The sequence below is a fragment of the Salmo salar genome, chromosome ssa25 (genome assembly GCF_905237065.1).
Source record: "Salmo salar chromosome ssa25, Ssal_v3.1, whole genome shotgun sequence".
In the NCBI taxonomy this organism is placed as follows: domain Eukaryota; kingdom Metazoa; phylum Chordata; class Actinopteri; order Salmoniformes; family Salmonidae; genus Salmo; species Salmo salar.
Window position 1 is genome coordinate 5138622 of NC_059466.1, and position 27799 is coordinate 5166420.

Sequence of the window (27799 nt, forward strand, 5' to 3'; positions counted from 1 at the left end):
TAATTTTCACAGTTACAAAAGGTGATTTAAAGAAGGCTTTGTGAGATGAGGTGCTTATTACCACTTCTTTATTACATGCTTTTAGAGTCAGTCTTCAGAAAAAGTTTATTTTGGAATGAGACACATCATTAAAATAAAATTTCCAGCCACTGCCTCAAATTTACATTTAACATTTTACATTTAAGACATTTAGCAGATGCTCTTATCCAGAGCGACTTATAAATCAATAGCAATCAGGGTAAGAGGAGAAAGGCAATTATTATCTCTTACTAGATGCTGTGTGGGTTCTATACTTTGTGGGAGGGCAGAAAGAGAGGATAAAATAATAAAAGCATGTTTTTAACCTCTATGGGCTAGGTGGGACGCTTGCGTCCCACCTACTCAACAGCCAGTGTAATCCCGTGGGGCGTTATTCAAATACCTCAAAAATGCAAAAACTTCAATTTTTCAAACATATGACTATTTTACCATTTTAACGACAAGACTCTCGTTAATCTAACCACACTGTCCGATTTCAAAAAGGCTTTACAATGAAAGCAAAACATTAGATTATGTCAGCAGAGTACCCAGCCAGAAATAATCAGACACCCATTTTTCAAGCTAGCATATAATGTCACATAAACCCAAACCACAGCTAAATGCAGCACTAACCTTTGATGATCTTCATCAGATGACAACCCTAGGACATTATGTTATACAATACATGCATGTTTTGTTCAATCAAGTTCATATTTATATCAAAAACCAGCTTTTTACATTAGCATGTGACTAGCATGTGACTAGCATTCCCACCGAACACTGCCGGTGAATTTACTAAATTACTCACGATAAACGTTCACAAAAAGCATAACAATTATTTTAATAATTATAGATACAGAACTCCTCTATGCACTCTATGTCCAATTTTAAAATAGCTTTTCGGTGAAAGGACATTTTGCAATATTCTCAGTAGATAGCCCGGCATCACAGGGCTAGCTATTTAGACACCCAGCAAGTTTAGCACTCACCAAAGTCAGATTTACTATAAGAAAAATGTTATTACCTTTGCTGTCTTCGTCAGAATGCACTCCCAGGACTTCTACTTCAATAACAAATGTTGGTTTGGTCCCAAATAATCCATTGTTATATCCAAATAGCGGCGTTTTGTTCGTGCGTTCAAGACACTATCCGAAATGGTAAATAAGGGTGACGAGCATGGCGCAATTCGTGAAAGAAATTTCTAAATATTCCATTACCGTACTTCGAAGCATGTCAACCGCTGTTTAAAATCAATTTTTATGCAATTTTTCTCATAAAAAAGCGATAATATTCCGACCGGGAATCTGCGTTTAGGTAAACAGACGAAAGAAAATAAAGCATGGGGTCGACTCGGGCACGCGACTAAGCGCCTTGGAACTCGAATCGGCCACTTGCCAAACGCGATAGTGTGTTAAAGCCAGAGGCTGCCTCGATATCGTTCAGCTTTTTCCCGGGCTCTGAGAGCCTATGGGAGCCGTAGGAAGTGTCACGTTATAGCAAAGATCCTCAGACTTCAATAAAAAGAGCCAAGATAAACAACAACTTGTCAGACAGGCCACTTCCTGCATGGAATCTTCTCAGGTTTTGGCCTGCCATATGAGTTCTGTTATACTCAGACACCATTTAAACAGTTTTAGAAACTTTAGGGTGTTTTCTATACAAAGCCAATAATTATATGCATATTCTAGTTACTGGGCAGGAGTAGTAACCAGATTAAATCGGGTACGTTTTTTATCCGGCCGTGTCAATACTGCCCCCTAGCCCTATCAGGTTAAATCCCCCCCATCCTCCATTATAACTCCCCTCCCTACTTCAAGAACTTAGACTTTTCCAGTGCAACCCTTAGAACAATGTGCGATACTAGATCAAATACAACACGTACTCTTCTATGCCTATTTTTTTCCATTCACATGGATAGGAATTGCCATAGATTTACATTTAGAACTCAATTAATAGTATCTCTGTGGGAATTGCTCTGTAGTGTACAACTACTGTATACATTACAAAAAGGCTAGACTAGAGTAATCTTTAAAGCCTTCAGCCGATAATGTGAATGTCGAATTCAAGTTCCAATAGGACTCCCTGTACTGTATTAACTTTGCTCTCTCATTTTATGAAGAAGGGAAGACTTAAGGTAGTTGGTCTACAGTATATGGTTTAGTTGTAATTTAGTACACACAGAGATAGATATACATTTTGGTGTTACGTGTCTGTTTAGAACTTTTATTAACATTTTCCTGAAAAAGGAAAAGCACACAGTTGATCATAGCAACAACAAAATGCTTTAGTCTCTCTCTTATCAGTAAAATGGATACATTTAAAACTTTTCCCTGTCGTTAAGAAGATACTTTATTACTCCAAGTTTAGTTATGAGTTATGTTTCTCTGCATTATCTCTGTCTGTGCTCTTCGTATTATATCAGCACGGTAGTATCCCTCAGAGCCGTGATCATGCATTCCCCATCTAACCTTGGAAGATTAGATAGACTTTAGGCCTTCCAGGGATGTCTAGAGCCAACATGTTAAATTAGTTGACAGCTGAGATCAGATCAGACCTGAATTGTACTGTGGGCCTCAAGACTTTTAAAAATCCTAGTTTTATGTTTGGCTGGAGGCTTGAATGAGGATATTGGAGTAAACTCAGAACATGGATGCTATTAATATGGATGGAGACAAATTGCAGAATAACAACTTAAGACACACTGACTTTTGTGAATGTCAATGCTAGATTTGCACTAAAGTTTACATTTCACAAGCATATCATAAGTAATGATTAATCTCTAAGTGAATATGATACCGTAGAAGTGTGGCAAATAGAATAAGAATGACTGCTCTATCACAGTCAGGGCCATATTCTGACATAAGAAACAATGTAGCTGGGTAACTCAAATTGTCACACACATCAGTGTTTGTATTCAAAAAGCGTCTTACTAGAAGTGCTGATCTAAGATCAGGTCCCCCCCTGTCCATATAATCCTTATTATGATCTAAAAGGCAAAACTGATCCTATATCAGCACTCCTATTCGGAGACTCTTAGAGCGGCAATCAGCAGTTGAAACAAGGACAAAGCATTATCACCGCCCCGTTTAAGTAAAAAGGGGTGGGGCAGGAGAAATGTAACCACTCTCAAATGTATAGACATAGCTATGGATGCAAGGACTGACCATCCATCTCATCAAAATGATAGTTTTAACCGTGTTTTGAGGTTATTTAGTGTTTGTCCACAGTGTGCTTAAAATAAATAAAAATAAATAGTGCTACACTCATGGAAATGTGCTTATATGGATAACAAAATCTGAAAATGCTCTGGATACATTCAGTAACATAATAAGAACATTTTGGAGTAGGTACAAGATAAGAAAAAACTATTACAAGGGTTTGAGTGAGAGATCCAACTGGTGTCTATAAGTGGCCACACACGTCTCCAACTGTGCACAGTTCCTAAGTCATTTCAATGCACTTTCGTGACTTATGAAAGAGTTTTCAACTATAAGGTGATATTTTGACCTCTCATAGCTTTGCCATTGAGGAACTGAAGCAAGCACACGTGTAGTCTTTTTGTTTGGAACATCCCCACCATCACACAATTACTGTTGTTGTTGTTTACGCTATCCCAAAATGTTCAGTTATAAATCACAATCTGGGTCAGGTGGGCATCATTTGAAAGCTTATTCTATTGCCAACATGACTAGCTAAGTCATAAATACAATCGTGCAGTGTTAGGCTTTCAAAAGTCACTTCAGACAAACAAATTCTAATTTTGGTGCACATACAATGGAGTCATGAGTGCATTCATGCGCGTGTTCTGCGGCTAATTTTCTTCATAATACAACAAACAGGCTCATTCTGTTCAGGACAACCCAGGGTATAACACATGTCATCCTTGTAACTGTGGATGAAACAAAGCGATCTTAAACGTTGATACTGTAAATTACATGAGTTTTCAAATATGGAAATGTGAGGTGCACATTTGAACTCAAAGGTGTGTGGTTTGTTTGTATGATATCAAAGCATGTATGATATCCTCTCGATTTACAGCATTGACGTCATGTATACAGTAGCATGTTACTGTACATCCACTGCGTTCCAATTTAGGTGCTTATCAATGACAAAATCTGCCGTTTCAGTGGCCATATACTTAAATGGGAAAAATTCAGGTCGCTACTTATTTTCAATTGTGTAAGCTAGAAACTTTAAAACTGCTGACTGGTATGGATAGGTTGCTTGTATACAGCTTTTTGATACCATCTATACTTTTTGAACAATGTTTTAAATGGGCCTAAAAAATTTTTTTTAAGTCACATACACCAGGTAAGTGCAGTGAAATGTGTTGTTTTACAGAGTCGGCCATAGTAGTACAGCACCTCTGGAGCAAATTAGGGTTAGGTGCCTCAGTCAATGGCACATCAACAGATTTTTCACCTTGTCGGCTCAAGTATTCGAATCAGTGACCTTTCAGTTACTGGCCCAACGTTCTAGCCGCTAGTCTACCTACCGCCTCAATCCCATTTGGATTCACAACTGCTCTTGAACAGTTAAAGATACCAACACAAAAACAACTTTAACACGTGCAGACTGGTACTGTTGCTTGAAAACACATTTTTGATACTACTTGTACTATTCACACTACCACTACCACACAACCATATTTGCATGAATCCCAAAGCATTTCGGGGATAGACTTGAATGGGAAAAATTCTGGTTGCTACTAATTTGCAACCATTTAAGATAGAAACACCACTATGAAACATGTAGACTGGTCTCGAATAGTGTGCTTGTATACAGCTTTTTGAAACCACTTATACTTTTTGAACTATACTGTGTGCACAATTATTAGGCAAGTCAGTATTTTGACCATATCATCATTATTATGCATATTTCCCAACTCCAAGCTGTATAACCTGGAATGCTTATTGGATTTAAGCCTATCAGGTGATGTGTATTTGTGTAATGAGGGAGGGTGTGGCCTAAGGAGATCAACACCCTATATCAAGGTGTGTATAATTATTAGGCAGTTTCTTTTCCTCAGGCAAAATGGGCCAAAAAATTGATTTAACTGACTCTGAAAAGTCAAAAATGTTAAAAAGTATTTCAGAGGAATGCAGCACTCTTGAAATTGCTAAGATATTGGGGCGTGATCACAGAACCATCAAACGTTTTGTTGCAAATAGTCAACAGGGTCGCAAGAACTGTGTTGAGAAAAAAAGACGCAAATGAACTGCCAAAGATTTGAGAAGAATCAAACGTGAAGCTCCCAGGAACCCATTATCCTCCAGTGCTGTCATATTCCAGAACTGCAACCTACGTGGAGTGCCCAGAAGTACAAGGTGTTCAGTGCTCAGAGACATGGCCAAGGTAAGGAAGGCTAAAACCCGACCACCACTGAACAAGACACATAACTTGAAACGTCAAGACTGGGCAAAGAAATATCTGAAGACATATTTTTCAAAGGTTTTATGGACTGATGAGATGAGAGTGACTCATGACGGACCAGATGGATGGGCCCGTGGCTGGATCAGTAACGGGCACGGAGCTCCACTTCGACTCAGACGCCAGCAAACTCAACTCCCAAACCAACTGCCAGTTTTTAGAAGACACTTTCTTCAAGCAGTGGTACAGGAAAAATTCTGTATCTTTCAAGAAGACCATGATTTTTATGCAGGACAATGCTCCATCGCATGCATCGAAGTACTCCACTGCGTGGCTAGCCAGTAAAGGCCTTAAAGATGAAAGAATAATGACATGGCCCCCTTCCTCACCTGACCTAAACCCTATTGAGAACTTGTGGTCCCTTCTTAAACGGACGATTTACGGTGAAGGAAAACAGTACACCTCTCTGACCAGTGTCTGGGAGGCTGTGGTTGCTGCTGCACAAAAAGTTGATTGTCAACAGATCAAGAAACTGACAGACTCCATGGATGGAAGGCTTATGACTGTTATTGAAAAGAAGGGTGGCTATATTGGTCACTGATTTGTATTTTTTTTTAAATGTCAGAAATGTTTATTTATACATTTTGAGTTGTTTGTTTTTTATTCTCACTTTAACAGATGAAAATAAACAAGTGCGATGGGGAACTTTTTCCATTTAGTTGCATATTAATTCTGCACACTAATAGTTGCCCAATAATTGTGCACACATAGATATTCTCCAAAGAAAGCCAAAACCTCACTTTTACTTTCTTAAATATTCAGGTTTGAGGTTTATTAACATTTTGGATTGACCGAGAGCGCTGTAGTTGTTCAATAATAAAATGAATCCTCAAACATACAACTTGCCTAATAATTGTGCACACAGTGTATAACCATTTTTAAATGTGTATAAAAGCTCCATATGCTTCAATGGTAAATTTTTTTGATTCACCGCTGCTCTTGAACCATTTATGCTACAAACATGAAACCAACATTGAAATGGGAAGACTGACTAAAATTAGATTGCTTGTCAAAAGCCTCTTGATACTATATATATTTTTGCAACTATAACTCCATAGACTTCAAAGGCAACATTCGGATACACACCGCTCTAGATCTGTTTCAGCTAAAAACACCACCCAAATGTTGACATGTGCAGACTGACTCAACTTAGATGGCTTCAACACAGCTTTTTGCTACCATTCATACTTTATGAACTATAAAGCTGGTTGTATCCACATTCATTTTGATGGTGGAATGCAGGCTTCAACATTCTAAACTAAAATCCACTGGCACAAAACTTTCAGAATGTTCTAACTAAAGGATTTTGAGAACTTAAAAGCACATGATATGGCTTTTGATGACATAGTGATCACTCTAGCCTAATATACTAGGCCACTATAATAACTCCACCTACAAACCACCATCAATTTACTTTTTGGTCCAGCCGCTGTGACAGTTGGATACAAAAAAATCTACCAGCCACTCAATTCAAAGACATTTCCTGAAGGACTTAATGATGAAATGCCTATGCAAGTTTTGTTGTGAATTTGAACATGAATTATGTCCCTATTTAAGATTACTCTGTTTTTCGTACGATGTACCCAATGATTAATGAAAACTTGCTATGACCTCATTATGGTTTTACAGATGTGTTTAATACGTCTTAATTACACACTTTATTTGAATATTGTTATATTTGGTAGCACTTATTTGTTTTTCCTTTGCCTCCAACCCCTTTCCATGCGTGAAATGGATGTGGGTGGTGCTAGGTCTACATAAGGGTGCTAATTAAAAAAATTCACAAAAGCTCTGACGAAGGCCGAGGCCGATACGTAAGCTTATTAAGGATCAGTGATACTATCAAGAGCAGTGTGCGTTTTCCTTTTTCATTCGCCATAATTACACCAAAAACAAAAAACAGATGTGTGCTTTCTGTTTTTCTAAAACAGGAAATATATTACTAGTAAGAAGTAATGGGGTAATTTGCTTAATTTCATTTCATTTTTGTGACCTGTGTCTTTCAACCAATGTATGTTTAAAATTAATAATTTAAGGCCTCCCAAGTGGCGCAGAGGTCTAATGCGTCACTACAGACCCGGGTTCGATCCCAGGCTGTGTTATAACAGGCTGTGTCTGGTGCACAATTGGCCCAGCATCGTCCAGGTTTGGGGAGGATTTGGCCGGGGGGCTTTACTTGGCTCATCACGCTCTAGCGACTCCTTGTGGCGGGCCGAGCACCTGCAGGCTGACAACGGTAGTCAGTTGAATGGTGTTTCCTTTGACACATTGGTGCGGCTGGCTTCCCGGGTTAAGTGGGCGGGTGTTAAGGAGCGCAATTTGGCGGGTCATGTTTCGGGGGATGTATAACTCGACCTTTGAGTATAGCCCGAACCCGTTGAGGAGTTGCATCGATAAGACAAGATTGTAATTGGATATGACAAAATTGGGGATTTTTTTTTTAACGTTTAGATACAATAGTAATATGGCATATTCATTATTACAGTTCACAGCTCTATTTTTTACAAGAACTAAATTATGTGCTCCTAAGTAGCAATGTAGAAGAACACAAATAAATCTAGGACAGTGGTCACCAACCTTTTCTGAGTCCAGGTCACTTTCTTTAGCAATGATGTTTGTGCAATAGGGTATAGGCCTAATACATTATTATACTGCATACTGGCTATAATTGAATTGCCCTGCCAATGTTGTTCTTGTCAGACCATATTGAAATTATTGTCACTACTGTTCAAAAGTTTGGGGTCAGTTAGAAATGTCCTTGTTTTATAAATATTTTTTATTTTTTTGTATCCCTTAAAAATAACATCAAATTGATCAGAAATACAGTTTAGACATTGTTAATGTTGTAAATGACTATTGTAGCTGGAAACGGCAGATTTTTTTTATGGAATATCTACATAGGCCTACAGAGGCCCATTTTCAGCAACCATCACTCCTGTGTTCCAATGGCACGTTGTGTTAGCTAATCTAAGTTTATCATTTCAAAAGGATAATTGATCATTAGAAAACCCTTTTGCAATTATGTTAGCACAGCTAAAAACTGTAGTTCTGATTAAAGAAGCAATAAAACTGGCCTTCTTTAGACTAGTTGAGTATCTGGAGCATCAGCATTTGTGGGTTCGATTACAGGCTCAAAATGGCGAGACAGAGAGCTAGCAAGATTTTATATTTCTTTTCAATTTTAATTTTCACTTACTTAGCTAGTGAAAGCAGATAGCTAGTTTAGCCTACTCAAACACCCGGCTCAAACAGCGATGTTATGTTATCTAGCTGGCTATGGCTATCCAACACTGTAACTCTTCCAAGTCAAGGTAAGCTTTTGGTTTTATTAATTTATTGCCACCAGGGCCAGCCGGTGTAACTGCTAAACTGCTTGCTAACTGTACACTCTACTGCATGTTTGAAGCGGTGACATGGCTGTGTGTAGCGATTAGCGTTTATAATATGAAGGTATGGCTTGGAAAGGTTTTTTCGCCTGGTCACAGACAGCTGATGTGTTGTGCACTGAAGTTTACAAGCGAAGGGAAATGGTGAGAGGAGGAGAGCGCATAGATGTGAGAAGGAATTATAACACGATCTGGCTGCTATGAAAGTGAACTGCGTTTGTGTGTGATCAGTGATGAATTCATTCCGCCGATTCTGTAGAAAAACATTTCTTAAACGGAACAAACTGTTCGTTTGCAACTGTTGGACTAATGATTACACCCTAGATCAGCTACATTTTTACATTTTAGTCATTTAGCAGACGTTCTTATCCAGAGCGACTTACAGTAGTGAATGCATACATTTTCTCCGTACTGGTCCCCCGTGGGAATCGAACCCACAACCCTGGCGTTGCAAACACCATGCTCTACCAACTGAGCCACACGGGACTGCTAGATGCAGGCAAGATTGTGGAAGGTGGTATTGAATGTGTCAATGTTTGTCACCTTGATTACTCAAATTTATCTTGACCTGTGCACCTACGTTGTAAACTTTCATTCATAGGCTAATTTGTAGCAACCTCATGATGGCTATAGGGAAATTATGAGTATCATGTAGTAGCCTAAACCTATCAGTGTTAACATTGAGCTGTAATAGAAATAAGGCCATGCTCATAATTTATTTTCATCCTCCTTCATCTTAAATGGCACCGATCGCCACTGATCTCATAGTATCAACGTTGCTGTGCGTTTGAGGTTTATTTTTGCAGTCTATGGTTCGAGGAAACTGCAGACACTGTGATCTGAGCTATCTAATTGGCCAGCGGTAGGCCTATAAGTGCACTTGATTTGCCTTATACGCCTGCCGGGTAGGCGGAGTTCTACCTTCAGACACATGAAACGGTTAAAAAAGGAAACACTTTGCCTTCCCGGCGCTAGGGCTGCTGAATCAAGTTCACCTACCGCCAACACCGGGAAAAACATTAAATAAATAGGAACGCAAAGCTTTATCATTAGATTGCGATCGACCGGTTGGTGACCACTGATATAGGAGAACAATGAAAGTATTTGAGTGTTTTAATGATAAGGTATTACCAATAGTTCATGAATATAAGTTTTTAGGAGTGATCCATGCTCAATCAAGCACAATCATTAGGTGAGAGAAAAATGTTCAGCTGCCCCTTTAAGGGACGTGCCGTTACCGTGGTAAATTGGACACTAGCTTGTCTGTGATGAAAAAAATCTCAGACGGCGATGTCTTCCTAGCAGCAAACAGTTGCTTCCCTAGTGTGTGAAGAAAACAATGTCTGGCCAAGAAACAATGAAAAAGTCACACTTTAGTAGCCTTTCTTGTCAATTCGACCAACTTCTACTTGTGGCCTGTTCCCAAATGCTCTGTGTGACCACCCGCCAATGTGCCTGGTGAAATAGATATTCTTACCCACCAATGTGTTAATTTCCAACCCTGCAAACCACCCCACCTCATAGCCAATGAAAACCGTATTACTACCATTAATACTACTACCACTACTACTATTTCACAACCATAAATACTTCAAGACTAGCAAGCACACCACATTTACTTCAGTAAATGTCCTTTTCTAGTTATTACTAATTTATGTCCAAAAATGTATGTTGCAACTGCATATTGCTCCTTTTAATACAGGTCAGGCCCAGATTATTGAAAATGATCAATTTCCCTCTATTCCTGACAGGACAAGCACGTGCTGGCCGTGGTGGCCATCGACCAGATGCTTGAGAAGCTGAAGAAATCAAACGAGTTACTGGAGTTGATCCTGAAGGGCCTCAATGAATACCTGGAGAAGAAGCGCCTCTACTTTCCACGATTCTTCTTCCTGTCCAACGACGAGCTGCTGGAGATCCTCTCTGAAACCAAAGACCCCACAAGGTAAGAGCACTGGCGTTAACCTTATACCTGTTCAGACCTGGGTTCAAATACTATTTGAAATCATTCTAAATACTTAATTGGGCTTGAAGGAACTTGCCTAGCGCAATGGAACCAATGGAATAGCCTTAAAATGGCAAACTCTGTCCATCTGGCACTCCAAGCAGGGTAAAGCAAATGCTAAAATGACTGTTACAATCCTATCCCTGTGGGAATAACCCTATTTCACTAGTGCGTCACAGTGTAAATTATGTGTTGTATTGTAGCATTGATAGGTGGGTAAATGGAAGTAAACAGTATGATTTGTATTCCCTCCCGAGTATAAGAGGTGCCCAAGCTTTGCAGCAATGTAAACGCTTTGTAAATCTATCCCTTTAAGCCTTAAAAGTGGGTTATCTTTGTGGATAAAGTGTTTCTTTCCCTAAGGTCCTAGAGTGCAACTCAACTGAGGCAGGCAATCACTAGCTTGATTGTGACACTGCTGAAATGAAATTGATTGCTCTTGAAAAATCATAGCTCAAGCCTTTGCTGTAAGACTTCAGGGACACACAAACCACTTGTTAGGAAGAACTGAAATACACTGAACAAAAATATAAACGCAACATGTAAACCGTTGGTTCCATGTTTTGTGAGCTAAAATTAAAGATCCCAGAATTTTCCATACACATAAAAAGCTTATTTCTTTCTAATTTTGTGCACAAATTTGTTTACATCCCTGTTAGTGAGCATTTCCTCTTTGCCAACATAATCTTCACCTGACATGTGTGGCATATCAAGAAGCTGATTAAACAGTATGATCATTAAACAGGTGCACCTTGTGCTGGGGAAAATTAAAGGCTACTCTAAAATGTGCAATTTTGTCACACAACACAATGCCACAGATGTTTGAGGGAAAGTGCAATTGGCATGCTGACGGCATGAATGTCCACCAGAGCTGTTGCCAGATAATTTAATGTTACTTTGTCCACCATAAGCCACCTCCAACATCGTTTTAGAGATTTTGGCAGTATGTCCAACTGGCCTCACAACCGCAGACCATGTGTAACCACGCCAGCCCAGGACCTCCACATCCTGCTTCACCTGTGGGAAAGTCTGAGACCAGCCACCCAGATAGCTGATGAAACTGTGGGTTTGCACAACCTAAGATTTTCTCCACGTAACCGACTTCAGTGGGCAAATGTTCCCATTTGACAGCCACTGGCACGCTGGAGAAGTGTGCTCTTCACGGATTAATCCCGGTTTCAACTGGACCGGGCAGATGGCAGATGGATTGTTTGGTGTCGTGTGGGCGAGCGGTTTGCTGATGTCAACGTTGTGAACTACGGCTGGGCGGTATACCATATTTTACTATATACTGGTATTGATGCACATACCGGTTTGGGTTTTTACTTGACCTTCTATAACGTTATTTGATTGTTTGGTTTCTTAAATGTGATAGGCCGTGTGTAACGTCCATTTTTATAGTTTACTCCGCTACTTAAGTCATCCCTCTCCGCTCTCTCTATCTCTCCATGCTGCTTTCCACACAGACCTAGTCCCACCCCCAGTCACTCACGAAGCGCATTTGTTGTTACTTGACCACGAGACACTTTGGTTCAGTCTGCATGGTCAATGCAGCACATGCAACAATGTTGATGACAAAGATGTTGTTTCCACTGTGATCTTAATATAAATCCACAAGCGTTCTATAATTACAATATTAGTTTGTGTTTCTTACATCTGCAAACAGCTAGTTTGTATTTTCTTTGCAAGTTAAGCTAACTCGTGTTAGCCACTAATGCTAATCGCTAGTTAGCTGGCTAAAAGTACTGAGGCCTAAATCAGCAGGTTGTTTGTGCAACAGTATCTTCTAAATCAAAAAGGAACAGGCGAAGCATGAATATGTTGGCTATATGAATAAAGATTTAATGTAGCCAAATATTATAGGGTCCCCTAGGAAACACGTAACATCACTTTGGTTCCTAACCTGTCACAATAACTCGTCCATGGCATTTTAATTCGTTGTCATGTCAAACAACACTGTATTCAAAGTGCCCACTATTATTTATATTCTAACTATATAATTATAATAAACATTATATTTCCATGATTCCAAAAGTTCACCCAAGTGTTTTGATCTAAATCACAATTGCAACATTTGGTTAAAAATAAGGCCTAGTATTTTTGCCCATATTGTGGCAGTGTGGAAATGATCTCAAATGAGTGCAGGAAATGCAGAAATTGGTGGAAATGCAGGAAATTATTTTAGGTTGAAGTTGAATTGAACAGTATACAACAATCCGAATGGTGAAAGACCCATTTAAATAATTTTGAATATATGTATTGCCACCCTAGGGTCAAGCACTACTCATAAAGCAAATGTAGAACTTTTATTAATCAAAAACATAAAATACCGTCAAATACCGTCATACCGTCAAAAATGTGAAAAATACCATGATATGACATTTTGGCCATATCGCCCAGCCCTATTGTGAACAGAGTGCCACATGGTGAAGGTGGGGTGATTATATGGGCAAGCATAAGCTATGGACAACGAACACAATTGCATTTTATCTATGGCAATTTGAATGTACAGAGATACTGTGACGAGATCCTGAGATCCATTGTTGTGCCATTCATCCACCGCCATCACATGTTTGCTTGATAATGCAGAACCCCATGTCGCACAGATCTGTACACAATTCCTGGAAGCTGAAAATGTCCTAGGTTTTTTTATGGCCTGCATACTCACAAGACATGTCAACCATTGAGCATGTTTGGGATGCTTTGGATCGACGTGTATGACAGTGTGTTCCAGACCCGCCAATATCCAGCAACTTCACACAGCCATTGAAGAGGAGTGGAACAACATTCCACAGGTCACAATCAACAGCCTGATCAACTCCATGCGAAGGAGGCCAATGGTGGTCAGAACCGATACTGGATGGTTTTCTGATCTATGCCCCTACTGTTTTTTTTAAGGTTTCTGTGACCAACAGAAACATCTGTATTCCCTGTCATGTGAAATCCATAGATTAGGGCCTAATGAATTTATTTCATTTGACTGATTTCCTTATATGAACTGTAACTCAGTATAATCTTTGAAATTGTTGCATGTTTGGTATATTTTTTAGTTCAGTGTATATTACAGTATTTGTGTGGGTATGATCTTAGTCATGGTATGGCATCAGTCATGGTATAGCTCTCTGTCAGTTGTTAGGTTAAGTGTTGGACATCACCTTTGGTTGCATTGTAAATGTGATATCTTTCTATTTTTATTTCTCACAAGTGCGGTAAAATGCTTAACTTGAAAGCCCAACATTGCAGTAGTATTCAATATCAAAATAGTTTAACTAATAAAAAAACATGAGAAATAAGGCTGGAAGCTACGCTACAGGAAACTACATCTCATTCCAAAATCATGGGCATTAATATGGAGTTGGTCCCCTCTTTGCTGCTATAACAGCCTCCACTCTTCTGGGAAGGCTTTCCACTAGACGTTGGAACAAAAGCATTGGTGAGACTGGGCACTGATGTTGGGCGATTAGGCCTGGCTTGCAGTCGGCGTTTCAATGCATCCCAAAGGTGTTCGATGGGGTTGAGGTCAGGGCTCTGTGCAGGCCAGTCAAATTCTTCCACACTGATCTCAACAAAACATTTCTGTTTCGACCTCGCTTTAAGCACGGGGGCATTGTCATGCTGAAACAGGAAAGGGCCTTCCCCAAACTGTTACCGCAAAGTTGGAAGCATAGAATTTTCTAGAATGTCATTTTATGCTGTAGCTTTAAGATTTCCCTTCACTGGAACTAAGGGGCCTTGCCCGAACCATGAAAAACAGCCCCAGACCGTTTTTCCTCCTCCACCAAACTTTACAGTTGGCACTTTGCATTGGGGCATGTAGCGTTCTTCTGGCATCCGCCAAACCAAGATTCATCCATCGGACTGCCAGATGGAGAAGCGTGATTCATCACTCCAGAGAACGTGTTTCCACTGCTCCAGAATCCAATGGCGGCGAGCTTTACACCACTCCAGCCGACGCTTGGCATTGCGCATTGGTGAGCTTAGTCTTATGTGTGGCTGCTCGGCCATGGAAACCGATTTCATGAAGCTCCTGACGAACAGATATTATGCTGATGTTGCTTCCAGAGGCAGTTTGGAACTTGGTAGTGAGTGTTGTAACCGAGGACAGGCTATTTTTACGTGCTACACGCTTCAGCACTCGGTGGTCCCGTTCTGCGAGCTTGTGTGGCCTACCACTTCGCGGCTGAGCCGTTGTTGCTCCTAGATGTTTCCACTTCACAATAACAGCACTTACAGTTCACTGGGGCAGCTCTAGCAGGGCAGACATTTGACGAACTGACATGTTGGAAAGGTGACATTCTATGACGGTGCCACTTTGAAAGTCATTGAGCTCTTCAGTAAGGCTGTTCTGCTGTCCTTGTTTGTCTATGGAGATTGCATGGCTGTGTGCTCGATTTTTATACACCTGTCAGCAATGAAAATAGCTGAAACCACTAATTTGAAGGGGTGTCTACATACTTTTAGTCATGTAGTGTATATACAGGGTCAGTGCAGGACCGAATTTACAATTAGCAGGGATCCTGGAGTATTTGAGTTAGATGTATACATGCAGATGTAGGCAGGGATTATGAGAAATTGACTGGTAGCAGGATAAATAATAATAGAAAAAAGTATGGCAACAGCATAAGTGGTGAGTGGGTCTGTGCGTGGTGGTGAGTATGTGTGTGTGTGTGTGTGTAAGATGGTCAGTGTATGTGTGATAGGCTATAGATTTAAACAGGGATGAAAAGTGACTTTTAGCAGGAATACATAAATAGTTATGGTAATATACTAATGGTAATATATACAGTGCATTCGGAAAGTATTCAGACTCCTTGACTTTTACACATTTTGCTACGTTACAGCCATATTCTAAAATTCATAAAACAAACATTCTACACACAATACCGCATAATGACAAAGTGAAAACATGTTTGTAGACATTTTTGCAAATGTGTATAAAAATAAATAAAAATAAAAACGTATTTACATAAGTATTCAGACCCTTTGCTATGAGACTTGAAATTGAACTTAGGTGAATCCTGTTTCCATTGATCGTCCTTGAGATGTTTCTACAACTTGATTGGAGTTCCCACAATTGTATTATAACTATATCATTAAAATAATTATTCTATTTCCATGATTCCAACAGTTAACCCAAGTGTTTTGTTCTCAATCGCAAGTCAAATCACAATTACAACATTTGGTTTAAAATATGGCCTCGATGTTTTGCAAATATTGTGCAGCCCAACATGGCAGTGGGGAAATTATCTCAAAGGAGTGCAGGAAATGCAGAACTTGATGAAAGTACTGACAATTATTTTTCATTGAAACCACAAAACATAAAATACCGTCAACATTTCAAAATAAATGTGATATGATATTTTGGCTATATTGCCCAGCCCTAATATGACTCATGATCATACAGTGCCTTCAGAAAGTATTCATACTCCTTGACTTATTCCACATTTTGTTGTGTTTTACAGCATGAATTCAAAATGGCTAAAACAAATGTATCACCCATCTACACACCCCATATTGACAAAGTGAAAACATTATTTTGAGCCAATTTGTTGAAAATGAAATACAGAAATATATCTAATTTACATAAGTATTCACAATACATGTTAGAATCATCGTTCACAGCGACTACAGCTTTGAGTCTTTCTGGGTAAGTCTATAAGAGCTTTGCACACCTGGATTGTACAATATTTGCACATTATTCTTAAAAAAAATGTTCAAGCTCTGTCAAGTTGGTTGTTGATCATTGCAACATAGCCATTTTCCAGTCATGCCATTAATTTTCAAGTCAATTTAAGTCAAAACTGTAACTAGGCCACTCAGGAACAATCAATGTCGTCTTGGTAAGCAAGTGCAGTGTATATTTGGCCTTGTGTTTTAGGTTATTGTCCTGCTGAAGGTTGAATTTGTCTCCCAGTGTCTTTTGGAAAGCAGACTGAACCAGGTTTTCCTCTAGGATTTTGCTTGTGCTTTGCTCTATTCTGTTTATTTTCATCCTAAAAAAACTCCCTAGTCCTTGCCGATGACAAGAATACCCATAACGTGATGCACCCACCACCATGCTTAACAATATGAAGAGTGGTACTCAGTGATGTGTTGAGTTGGATTTGCCCAAAACATAGCACATTTTATATTCTGGACATAAAGTTTCTTTGCCACATTTTTGGCGGTTTTACTTTAGTGCCTTATTGCAAACAGGATGCATGTTTTGGAATATTTGTATTCTGTACAGGCATCCTTCTTTTCACTCTGCCATTTAGGTTAGTACAGCTTCTACCCCCCCATAAGACTCCTGAACAGCTAATCAAATGCCCCCCCACCCCACACCCCCTCTTTTAAGCTGCTGCTACTCTCTGTTTATTATCTATCCATAGTCACTTGAATTCTACCTACATGTACATATTACCTCGACTAACCTGTGCCCCCGCATATTGACTCTGTATCGGTACCCCCTGTATATAGCCTCGCTACTGTTATTTTACTGCTGCTCTCAGGTTAATTATTTTTTACTTATCTATTTTTCACTTAACACTTATTTTTCTTATAACTGCATTGTTGGTTAAGGGCTTGTAAGTAAGCATTTCACTGTAAGGTCTTCACCTGTTGTATTCTGTGCATTTGATTTATTGTGGAGTAAGTACAATGTTGTTGATCCATCTTCAGTTTTCTCTTATCACAGACATTAAACTCTGTAACTGTTTTAATGTCAATATTGTCCTCATTGTGAAATCCCTGAGCGGTTTCCTTCCTCCCCTGCAACTGAGTTAGGAAGGACACCTGTATCTTTGTAGTGACTTGGTGTATTGATACACTATCCAAAGTGTAATTAATAACTTCACCATGCTTAAAGGGATAATTATTGTCTACTTTTTGTTTTTGTTTTTACCAATCTACCAATAGGTGCCCTTCTTTGCGAGGCATTGGGGAAAAAAAGTAAAGCTAAATGCCAAAAGAATCACAAAATAGCAAAGTCGAGTCGGAGCACGCAAAGACGGCAGACATACAGTACGGTGCCATCTCTTCTTCCCTTCTTCCCTGTCTTCCCTGTGGCTCAGTTGGTAGAGCATGGTGTTTGCAACGCCAGCATGGTTGTGGGTTTGATTTCCACGGGGGGCCAGTACAAAAATAATTCATGACTATAAGCAACTATAAGTTGCTCTGGATAAGAGCGTCTGCTAAATGATTAAAATGTAAATGTAAATCTCTCTTAATGTGTATCAGATGTTAGGGTTATTTATACAATAGATAGATGCATTGTAGCGGTTGGTCATACAGAGGCTTTAAAGTAGTGATGGCATTTGAGTTCCTTCCGTAGTGAAGGTATATGGGCATATTTACATTTCAGGTGTTTTTCACAAGTCCTGTTGAGAGAATAAAGTATAATATGAACAGAACACACAAACATGGCCACTACATACACTTCATTCAGCAAAAAAGAAATTATCCGAACCACCTCATCAAGACGGCTCAAAAGAGATGGCAATAAGGAGAAGAGAAAAAGTTGAGGCTTTGAAAAATGAAAATCCTGTACTTACTGTAGGAATTTAATTATATAATGTCTTCTCTTCATGTCACTCTGCCCTACTTACTCCACTGTGGCTCCCTGAGTAGGCGAAAGGCTGATAAGCTTGCCTTGTCTTATTTCACCAAAGGTATGCGGTTTATAATGAATGTGATTTCAGACAAAGGGGGCTCAGCCCTTTGCTCTTCTGTTTCTTTTTTTCCCCTTCTCATCCACTACTGCCATGAATTTCATTAGCCTCATGCCGCCTCATGCAGTCACTGACTTTTCTGAAAAGACAGAATTTTCCAAACACCTACGGTAGTTTGATTTTGGCAAGGCGATGCATCTGTTGCGAGGCTGAATAGGACCTAGTGTGCCATCTTAATGCCCTTTTGATTAAGGATGTGCCATTCTCCCATCTGTAGAGCTTTACCACAGTTCTTTCTGTATCGAAGTTTGGCTAGACCAACCCAGTCAACCCACACAACCATTTCACGCAGCCACACATTTTCTCCAACTCTGCTTGGTTGCTTTATGATTCATTAGTATTTTTTTTATTAACGACTGTCCTTTTTTCAGAACTGTTTATTTTTATTTTTAGTGTTCGACTTCAATCCAACACAAAATAATGTATTGCAAAGTAATTTGTCACAGAAAGCACAACAAAACGCTTAGGCGTGGTGCGTGTGTCGTATGTGAGATTTGATTAGTCTCTTTTGTGTTCCCCGACTGGTGGTTAGAGGGCAATCAATAGCTGATTATCATCAGGATTAGGCCAGATGCAATAGTTTGCGTGCGGTGTGAATAACAAACATTTGGTTGATTTTCCAGACAAACCCTTGCATGCAATATAATAATCACAAGCAGTAGGCCTAAACAAGATGCTCCTACTGTGGCAGTGTTATACAGATAGGGAAGGACATCTAATTGTGGGAAGTGATGCATGGAAAGCAAGGACTTTGCCACCCAGGAGGGCCAAGAAAAATAGGCTACCTGCTTACATTTGGATTATGCCTTCTATTAAGGGTATGCTTAATCCTAAAATATAACGTTTGTTAGTTTTGTGGCCTAGGATGATTTAGCAGTGTACTGCTGCATGGGTTTGTATCCCACTGCTATTTCAGCACACTCTCTCCTCTATTTTTCCTCTGTATCTATCCTATCCAATCAAAAAAACAACAACATGTTTGTCAGTTTTGATACATAAAAAGTGGTCTGAAGTCAAACTGTCCATGTTCCATGCAATATCTGTTGTGCGTCCGGCTGTAGGTCTACAGTGCATTCGGAAAGCTGCACAGCTATTTTCAGGTCTCTCGAGATGTTGGATCGTTGCCCTGTTGGTAGGTGAACCTTTGCCCCGGTCTGAGGTCCTAAGCACTCTAGAGCAGGTTCTTGTCAAGGATCTTTCTGTACTTTTCTCCATTCATCTTTCCCTTGATCCTAATTAGTCTTCCAGTCCCTGCCGCTGAAAAACATCCCACAGTATTGTGCTGCCACCACCATGCTTCACCGTAGGGATGGTGCCAGGTTTCCTCCAGACATGACATTTGACATTCAGGCCAAAGAGTTCAATCTTGGTTTCATCAGACCAGAGAATGTAGTTTCTCATGGTCTGAGAGTCTTTTAGGTGCCTTTGGGCAAACTCCAAGCGGGCTGTCATGTGCCATTTACTGAGAAGTGGTTTCCTACCATAAAGTTCTGATTGGTGGAGTGCTGCAGAGATGGTTGTCCTTCTGGAAGGTTCTCCCATCTCCACAGAGGAACTCTGGTGCTCTGTCAGACTGACCATCAGGTTTATGGTAACCTCCCTGAACATGGCCCTCCCCCGATTGCTCAGTTTGGCCGGGCGGCCAGCTCTAGGAAGAGTCGTGGTGGTTCCAAACTTCTTACATTTTTGAGAATGATGGAGGCCACTGTGTTCTTGGGGACCATCAATGCTGCAGACATGTTTTGGTACCCTTCCCCAGATCTGTGCCTCGACACAATCCTGTCTCAGAGCTCTACGGACAATTCCTTCGACATCATAGCTTGGTTTTTGCTCAGACATGCACTGTTAACTGTGGAACCTTATATAGACAGGTGTGTGCCTTTCCAAATCATGTCCAATCAATTGAATTTACCACAGGTGGACTCCAATCAAATCAAATGTATTTATATAGCCCTTCTTACATCAGCTGATATCTCAAAGTGTTGTACAGAAACCCAGCCTAAAACCCCAAACAGCAAGCAATGTAGGTGTAGAAGCACGGTGGCTAGGAAAAACTCCCTAGAAAGGCCAAAACCTAGGAAGAAACCTAGAAAGGAACCAGGCTATGAGGGGTGGCCAGTCCTCTTCTGGCTGTGCCGGGTGGAGATTATAACAGAACATGGCCAAGATGTTCAAATGTTCATAAATGATCAGCATGGTCAAATAATAATAATCACAGTAGTTGTTGAGGGTGCAACAAGTCAGCACCTCAAGAGTAAATGTCAGTTGGCTTTTCATAGCCGATCATTGAGAGTATCTCTACCACTCCTGCTGTCTCTAGAGAGTTGAAAACAGCAGGTCTGGGACAGGTAGCACGTCCGGTGAACAGGTCAGGGTTCCATAGCCGCAGGCAGAACAGTTGAAACTGGAGCAGCAGCACGGCCAGGTGGACTGGGGACAGCAAGGAGTCATCATGCCAGGTAGTCTTGAGGCATGGTCCTAGGGCTCAGATTCTCAGAGAGAGAGAAAGAAAGAAAGATAATTAGAGAGAGCACACTTAAATTCACACAGGACACCGGATAAGACAGGAGAAATACTCCAGATATAACAGACTGACCCTAGCCCCCCGACACAAACTACTGCAGCATAAATACTGGAGGCTGAGACAGGAGGGGTCAGGAGACACTGTGGCCCCATCCGAAGATGGGGCTACAATCAAGTTGTAGAAACATTTCAAGGATGATCAATGGAAACAGGATGCACCTGAACTCAATTTCGAGTCTCTTAGCAAAGGGTCTGAATACTTATGTAAATAAGGTATTTCTGTGTTTAATTTTTAATAAATTTGTTTTTGCTTTGTCATTATGGGCTATTGTGTGTAGATTGATGAGGAAAAACATTTTTTTAATCAATTTTAGAATAAGGCTGTAACGTAACAAAATGTAGAAAAAGTCAAGGGGTCTGAATACTTTCCGAAATCACTGTATGTGCTCCTGACAAACTTTGTTTTTGGGGTGAACTAGGCCCATATTATTTTTACTACTTTGTGTCCCAAAAGGGTGTTACAAATGTGTGCTTGTAATGTGAGAAGAGTTACCCACACACATCCCAGTGAAAACGCTGCATAAATGCAATCCATTATTGTCCCCTTCTTTCTATAGGGTTCAGCCTCATCTGAAGAAGTGTTTCGAAGGCATCAACGACGTGGTGTTCACAGACGTGCTGGACATTACCCACATGAAGAGCAGCGAGGGAGAGGTGGTGGAGCTCCTAGATATAATCTCCACCTCCAAGGCCCGCGGCCAGGTGGAGAAATGGCTCCTTGAGCTAGAGATGGGTATGATCAGCTCCCTGCATAAGGTACAGTTACAGTACTTATAGCAACTCAATTGATTTTCTAACAACAGATCAAATATCTAAGGTCTGCTTAAAAATATGATTTATTAGCTAAATTGGATATCTGACCCTGGACCAGTATTTTGAGAGATAATGTACAGTGTCATCAACACCCACAATACACTGGACCATGGACTGGCTAGGCAATCAGTTGGACTAGATAGAATCTACGGAGACAGAATTTTCTTAAGCCGCCAGAAATTATTAGAAATAAAAAGTACTTGGGGAATTACTCTAACTATTTAGGCCTGCTAAGGATTCAGCTTTATGTGAATACAGTAGATTTTGGTGCAAATTATTTGAAGATACTTATTTTACAAAAACAATTTTCTCCCAATTTTTTTGTAAAAAGAAAATAAGGTGAGAAAGATTTTTCACAACTCAGTGGCCTTGTGGTCTTGTGGTTAGTGTCCGCCCTGAGATTGGAAGGTTGGGAGTTCAATCCCAGGCTGAGTCATACCAAAGATTGTAAAAAATAGGACCCGATGCGTCTCTTCTTGGCACTCAGCATTAAGGAGATAGATTGGGGGTAAGGCCCTGTGATAGGATCCTCTCCTGAGGTTGTACTTGGACATCACATTTGCCTCACACTACAGAAACGGGATATACAGTGGGGGAAAAAAGTATTTGATCCCCTGCTGATTTTGTACGTTTGCCCACTGATAAAGAAAGGATCAGTCGATAATTTTAATGGTAGGTTTATTTGAACAGTGAGAGACAGAATAACAACAAAAATATCCAGAAAAACGCATTTCAAAAATGTTATAAATTGATTTGCATTTTAATGAGGGAAATAAGTATTTGACCCCCTCTCAATCAGAAAGATTTCTGGCTCCCAGGTGTCTTTTATACAGGTAACGAGCTGAGATTAGGAGCAGACTCTTAAAGGGAGTGCTCCTAACCGCAGCTTGTTACCTGTAAAAAAGACACCTGTCCACAGAAGCAATCAATCAATCAGATTCCAAACTCTCCACCATGACCAAGACCAAAGAGCTCTCCAAGGATGTCAGGGACAAGATTGTAGACCTACACAAGGCTGGAATGGGCTACAAGACCATCGCCAAGCAGCTTGGTGAGAAGGTGACAACAGTTGGTGCAATTATTCGCAAATGGAAGAAACACAAAATAACTGTCAATATCCCTCGGCCTGGGGCTCCATGCAAGATCTCACCTCGTGGGGTTGCAATGATCATGAGAACGGTGAGGAATCAGCCCAGAACTACACGGGAGGATCTTGTCAATGATCTCAAGGCAGCTGGGACCATAGTCACCAAGAAAACAATTGGTAACACACTACGCCGTGAAGGACTGAAATCCTGCAACGCCCGCAAGGTCCCCCTGCTCAAGAATACATATACATGCCCGTCTGAAGTTTGCCAATGAACATCTGAATGATTCAGAGGACAACTGGTGAAAGTGTTGTGGTCAGATGAGACCAAAATGGAGCTCTTTGGCATCAACTCGCCGTGTTTGGAGGAGGAGGAACGCTGCCTATGACCCCAAGAACACCATCTCCACCGTCAAACATGGAGGTGGAAACATTATGCTTTGGGGGTCTTTTTTCTGCTAAGGGGACAGGACAACTTCACCGCATCAAAGGGACGATGGACGGGGCCATGTACCGTCAAATCTTGGGTGAGAACATCCTTCCCTCAGCCAGGGCATTTAAAATGGGTCGTGGATGAGTATTCCAGCATGACAATGACCCAAAACACACGGCCAAGGCAACAAAGGAGTGGCTCAAGAAGAAGCACATTAAGGTCCTGGAGTGGCCTAGCCAGTCTCCAGACCTTAATCCCATTGCAAATCTGTGGAGGGAGCTGAAGATCTGCAAAGAGGAGAGGGACAAAATCTATCCTGAGATGTGTGCAAACCTGGTGGCAAACTACAAGAAATGTCTGACCTTTGTGATTGCCAACAAGGGTTTTGCCACCAAGTACTAAGTCATGTTTTGCAGAGGGGTCAAATACTTATTTCCCTATTTAAAATGCAAATCATTTTATAACATTTTTGACATGAGTTTTTCTGGATTTTTTTGTTGTTATTCTGTCTCTCACTGTTCAAATAAACCTACCATTAAAATTATAGACTGATAATTTCTTTGTAAGTGGGCAAACGTACAAAATCAGCAGGGGATCAAATACTTTTTTCCCCCACTGTAGGCTTCTTACTTAGGCCATACAAACCTAATTTACTCTTTAACGGATTACATTTTTGGAAAAGTGAGGCAAGCGAGAGAATACAAATGAAACACAATTTTTTTTAAATACAATTTTTATACCGAAAAATACTAAACAACCTTAGTACAACATCTAATGGACCTTACCAACAGATTTTAACCTTTTGGTATATTAGTATTGTAATGACAGTCACAGGGACCACAGTTGAGTCCTAGTCAGCGCACCCCCCTAATTAACTACATTGGTGTCAGAAGTTGGATAGCACCATTGAATGTCTGTCCCGGGTGAGTTTTAGGCACAGTTCATTTTTCAGATGCATAGTTCTGCCAAATTGTATAATTGATGTGCTAACGGAAATATATACATAGCAGTCTACTAAAGTATTCAGACATATTCTTACTATAACAAACTGCTTCCGCTTCTATTCAGCTTGAATTCTACATTTAACACATCCCCCGCTACCATACAAATCTTTTTAGACAGCTGAAGCAAGCACACATATTTTAAGGAAACGTACCATTTCTAGTTTAGTCATGTTTATCTTAACTTAGAGGTGTTTACTTTGCAGGCAGACTAGCATCTTTTGAGTTGCAATGTCCCATAAATGTAATGCCTATATCAACTTGAAGTATCTACAAAACAAGTTTTGCAGCCACATAATCCAAAAGGAAGGCTTCAGCTAATATTTTTTTCTAAAATTACGGCGATTCATAAATTATTATTTTGATTCATATCATTTGATTCACTGTGAATGACCCAAATCCCAGATACTAGAATGGCAAAGTGAATCGTTTGTTTCATCGAAATAATTATTGTTTAAAAGAATCGATTCATATGAATTGTTAAAATGTATTTATTTTATTTTTGAGAAATGTTATGCAAGGCATCCATTAAACAGAAAATCTAGTGCTTAGAGCATTGGACTAGTAACCAAAAGGTTGCAAGATCAAATCCCCGAGCTGACAAGGTAAAACTCTGTCGTTCTGCCCCTGAACAAGGCAGTAAACCCACTGTTCCTAGGCCGTCATTGAAAATAAGAATTTGTTCTTAACTGACTTGCCTGGTAAAATAAAAAATTAAATACACATTCTCTCCTAATTACAACATTGTTTTTATAATTATTTTCAAATCCAATGGTTGTGTGCCCCAGGTGATTGGGGAGGCCATTGAGGCATACCCCAAGGACCTGAGGATCAACTGGGTGCGTACCTGGCCCGGCCAGACGGTGCTGTGTGTTTCCCAGGTGTACTGGACCAAAGACATTCACGCGGCCATCGTCTCAGGGCAGAAGGTACAAGGCCAAACTACATTGGAAAGAGTTTACCTTATATTATATCATATAATATCAACAGATGAAAACTAGCCAGCTGGCTTAATCTGGCACATCTTATTGATGTGCATTATCACTGTCAAATAAATATGCAAATATAGGCTGCTGTCATGCTGCAGAACAGATTAAGTGCTATCTCACATCTAACTGAGGAAGAACCACTTGATGAGCACTGGACCATGTTAAGAAAAACCTGGTGTGTGTGCACGTGTGTGTGTGCACGTGTGTGTGTGCACGTGAGTGTGTGCACGTGAGTGTGTATAAAAGCCTGCACATGTTACTGAAAGTGCATGGGTGTCTTTGCATACCACCCTATGATTGACGTATATTTCCCTGTCAAACCAGTGATGTCTCCCTTTTGTTTTGCAGGCCCTGGATGCCTACCTGCAGCAGAACAACAGTCAGATCGATGACATTGTGATGCTGGTGCGCGGGAAGCTGTCCAAGCAGAACCGGGTCACCCTGGGTGCTCTGGTGGTACAGGACGTCCACGCCCGAGATGTGCTAGCCACACTGGTCCAGAAAGGCATCAGGGACGAGACTGACTTTGAGTGGCTCAGTCAGCTACGCTACTACTGGGTGGTAAGTGTATGCGTGTGTGTGCATGTGGGTTTTTTGGGTGTGTATGTGTGCATGCATGCATGTTTTGTTTGTGTCTATGTATTTTACCTTTGTCTCCATTAAGTGCTAATTGACCAGGTTTGCGTTGACTTGACCTCTATATATACAGGAGGACCGTCTCCAGACTAAGATGATCAATGCTGGCCTTGCTTATGGTTATGAGTATCTGGGGAACACACCACGCCTGGTCATCACTCCACTTACTGACCGCTGCTACAGGTAAGGACCACTAATACTCACCACACTCATTGGCAAGTCAGGACCCTCAACATGCTGATGTGCTGCGACTGTAATGCAATGCCCTCAAATCAGACCTAAGTTCAAATACTATATGAAATCTTTCAAGCGACTTGGTCTAGAATGATTAGAGTGCCAAGTAGGTGGGGTTTGCACTCCTTGTGACTATTCTATTGGTTCCATTGTGCCAGGAAAGCACAATCATGCATATATATATATAAAGTTTTTGAAATGATTTCAAATAGCATTTGAACACAGGTCTGCCGCTTCTCCTACAGAACACTGTTTGGGGCCCTGCACTTACACTTGGGAGGGGCCCCTGAGGGCCCCGCAGGTACAGGGAAGACGGAGACCACCAAGGATCTGGCCAAGGCTGTGGCCAAGCAATGTGTTGTCTTCAACTGCTCCGACGGCTTGGATTACATCGCCTTGGGCAAGTTCTTCAAGGTGGGCATATCCCTCTAGCGTGGTAAAACCTGACTAAACCTGAGTGAACCAGACACTCACCATTGATAAGTAAAGTGAAACAATGGTGTGTGCAGCGTTCAGTCTTGTTTATCCAGGCTAAGATCCCTCACACCCACTCTTACTATTGGGCGCAGCTTCTAGTTGGCATGGCTCTATTGGTGAATGGCCTATGCTCATCAATAACGTTTTTCAATTATGATAAACAAAAAATGTTCCAGTTTTGAAATGTTGTATTGTAGAACAGCTGATTAGAGGGGTCATTCAGATCAAAAATATGAGATGCACAGCTGATACCGTTTCCATGGTAAGAGTGACACTTTTTGGAATGATGTGATGAAACTTTGAAACAAAGTTGCCACTTGTTGTAGCAAGTGTTATAGCAAACCAGTATCATGAAATACATGCACCACAAACAAGGCACATGTGTATCAGCTAGCTAGCTGCTTGGCTAAATACAGAACATCAGCACACTGTTCTTTGATTGGCTAAACTTTTGATATGTTGCATCTTGGAAACTCCAGCAGCTGACATGAGACGTTCTGAAACTACATCGTTTAGGTCAAGCAAACTTCATAAAACCATCTTGTCTCGGCTGTTAGATCTGTACCGGGCTTTATAGGCATTCCGTGAGGCAGTTATTTACTCAAATATGATAACAGTTTATAATAACTGCTTAACAGAATTGTATACTTTTTTTTTACCCAAAAGAGGACCACCATGGCATGGCCCCCAATGCAGGTCATTGCGATTCTGGCCACTTGTATAAGAGCTTAGATGATTTTTAAGAGGGTCCTTTGGGTTATTCCTCTTTAATTTAATTCAAGTTTTAACTCATCCTTTACTCAACACTTCTCTGCCCACACGAAAATGGACTGACAAATTCTTAATATCCACACTTGACACATTGTTCTAACAACACTGCTGGAGCCATGCAGTACAATACAGATATTGTGTTTTGGGTGGCATGCACATTGAGACTTTTAGCCTTGAGTTAAAGATTTTCATCCAAAAAAGTTGAATGTCCCTTTTTGGGGAAATAT

At 40.5% G+C, this 27799-nt stretch overlaps 1 protein-coding gene across 1 annotated transcript in view; it reads left to right on the forward strand.

The window, feature by feature from the left end:
• Positions 1-27799, forward strand: part of dnah7 (dynein, axonemal, heavy chain 7) — a 278292-nt gene that overhangs the window by 60127 nt on the left and 190366 nt on the right. The window contains 6 exon segments of the mRNA XM_045707381.1: positions 10586-10779; positions 21689-21887; positions 25254-25394; positions 25803-26015; positions 26164-26273; positions 26570-26738. Coding sequence (XP_045563337.1) covers positions 10586-10779; positions 21689-21887; positions 25254-25394; positions 25803-26015; positions 26164-26273; positions 26570-26738 — 1026 coding nt within the window.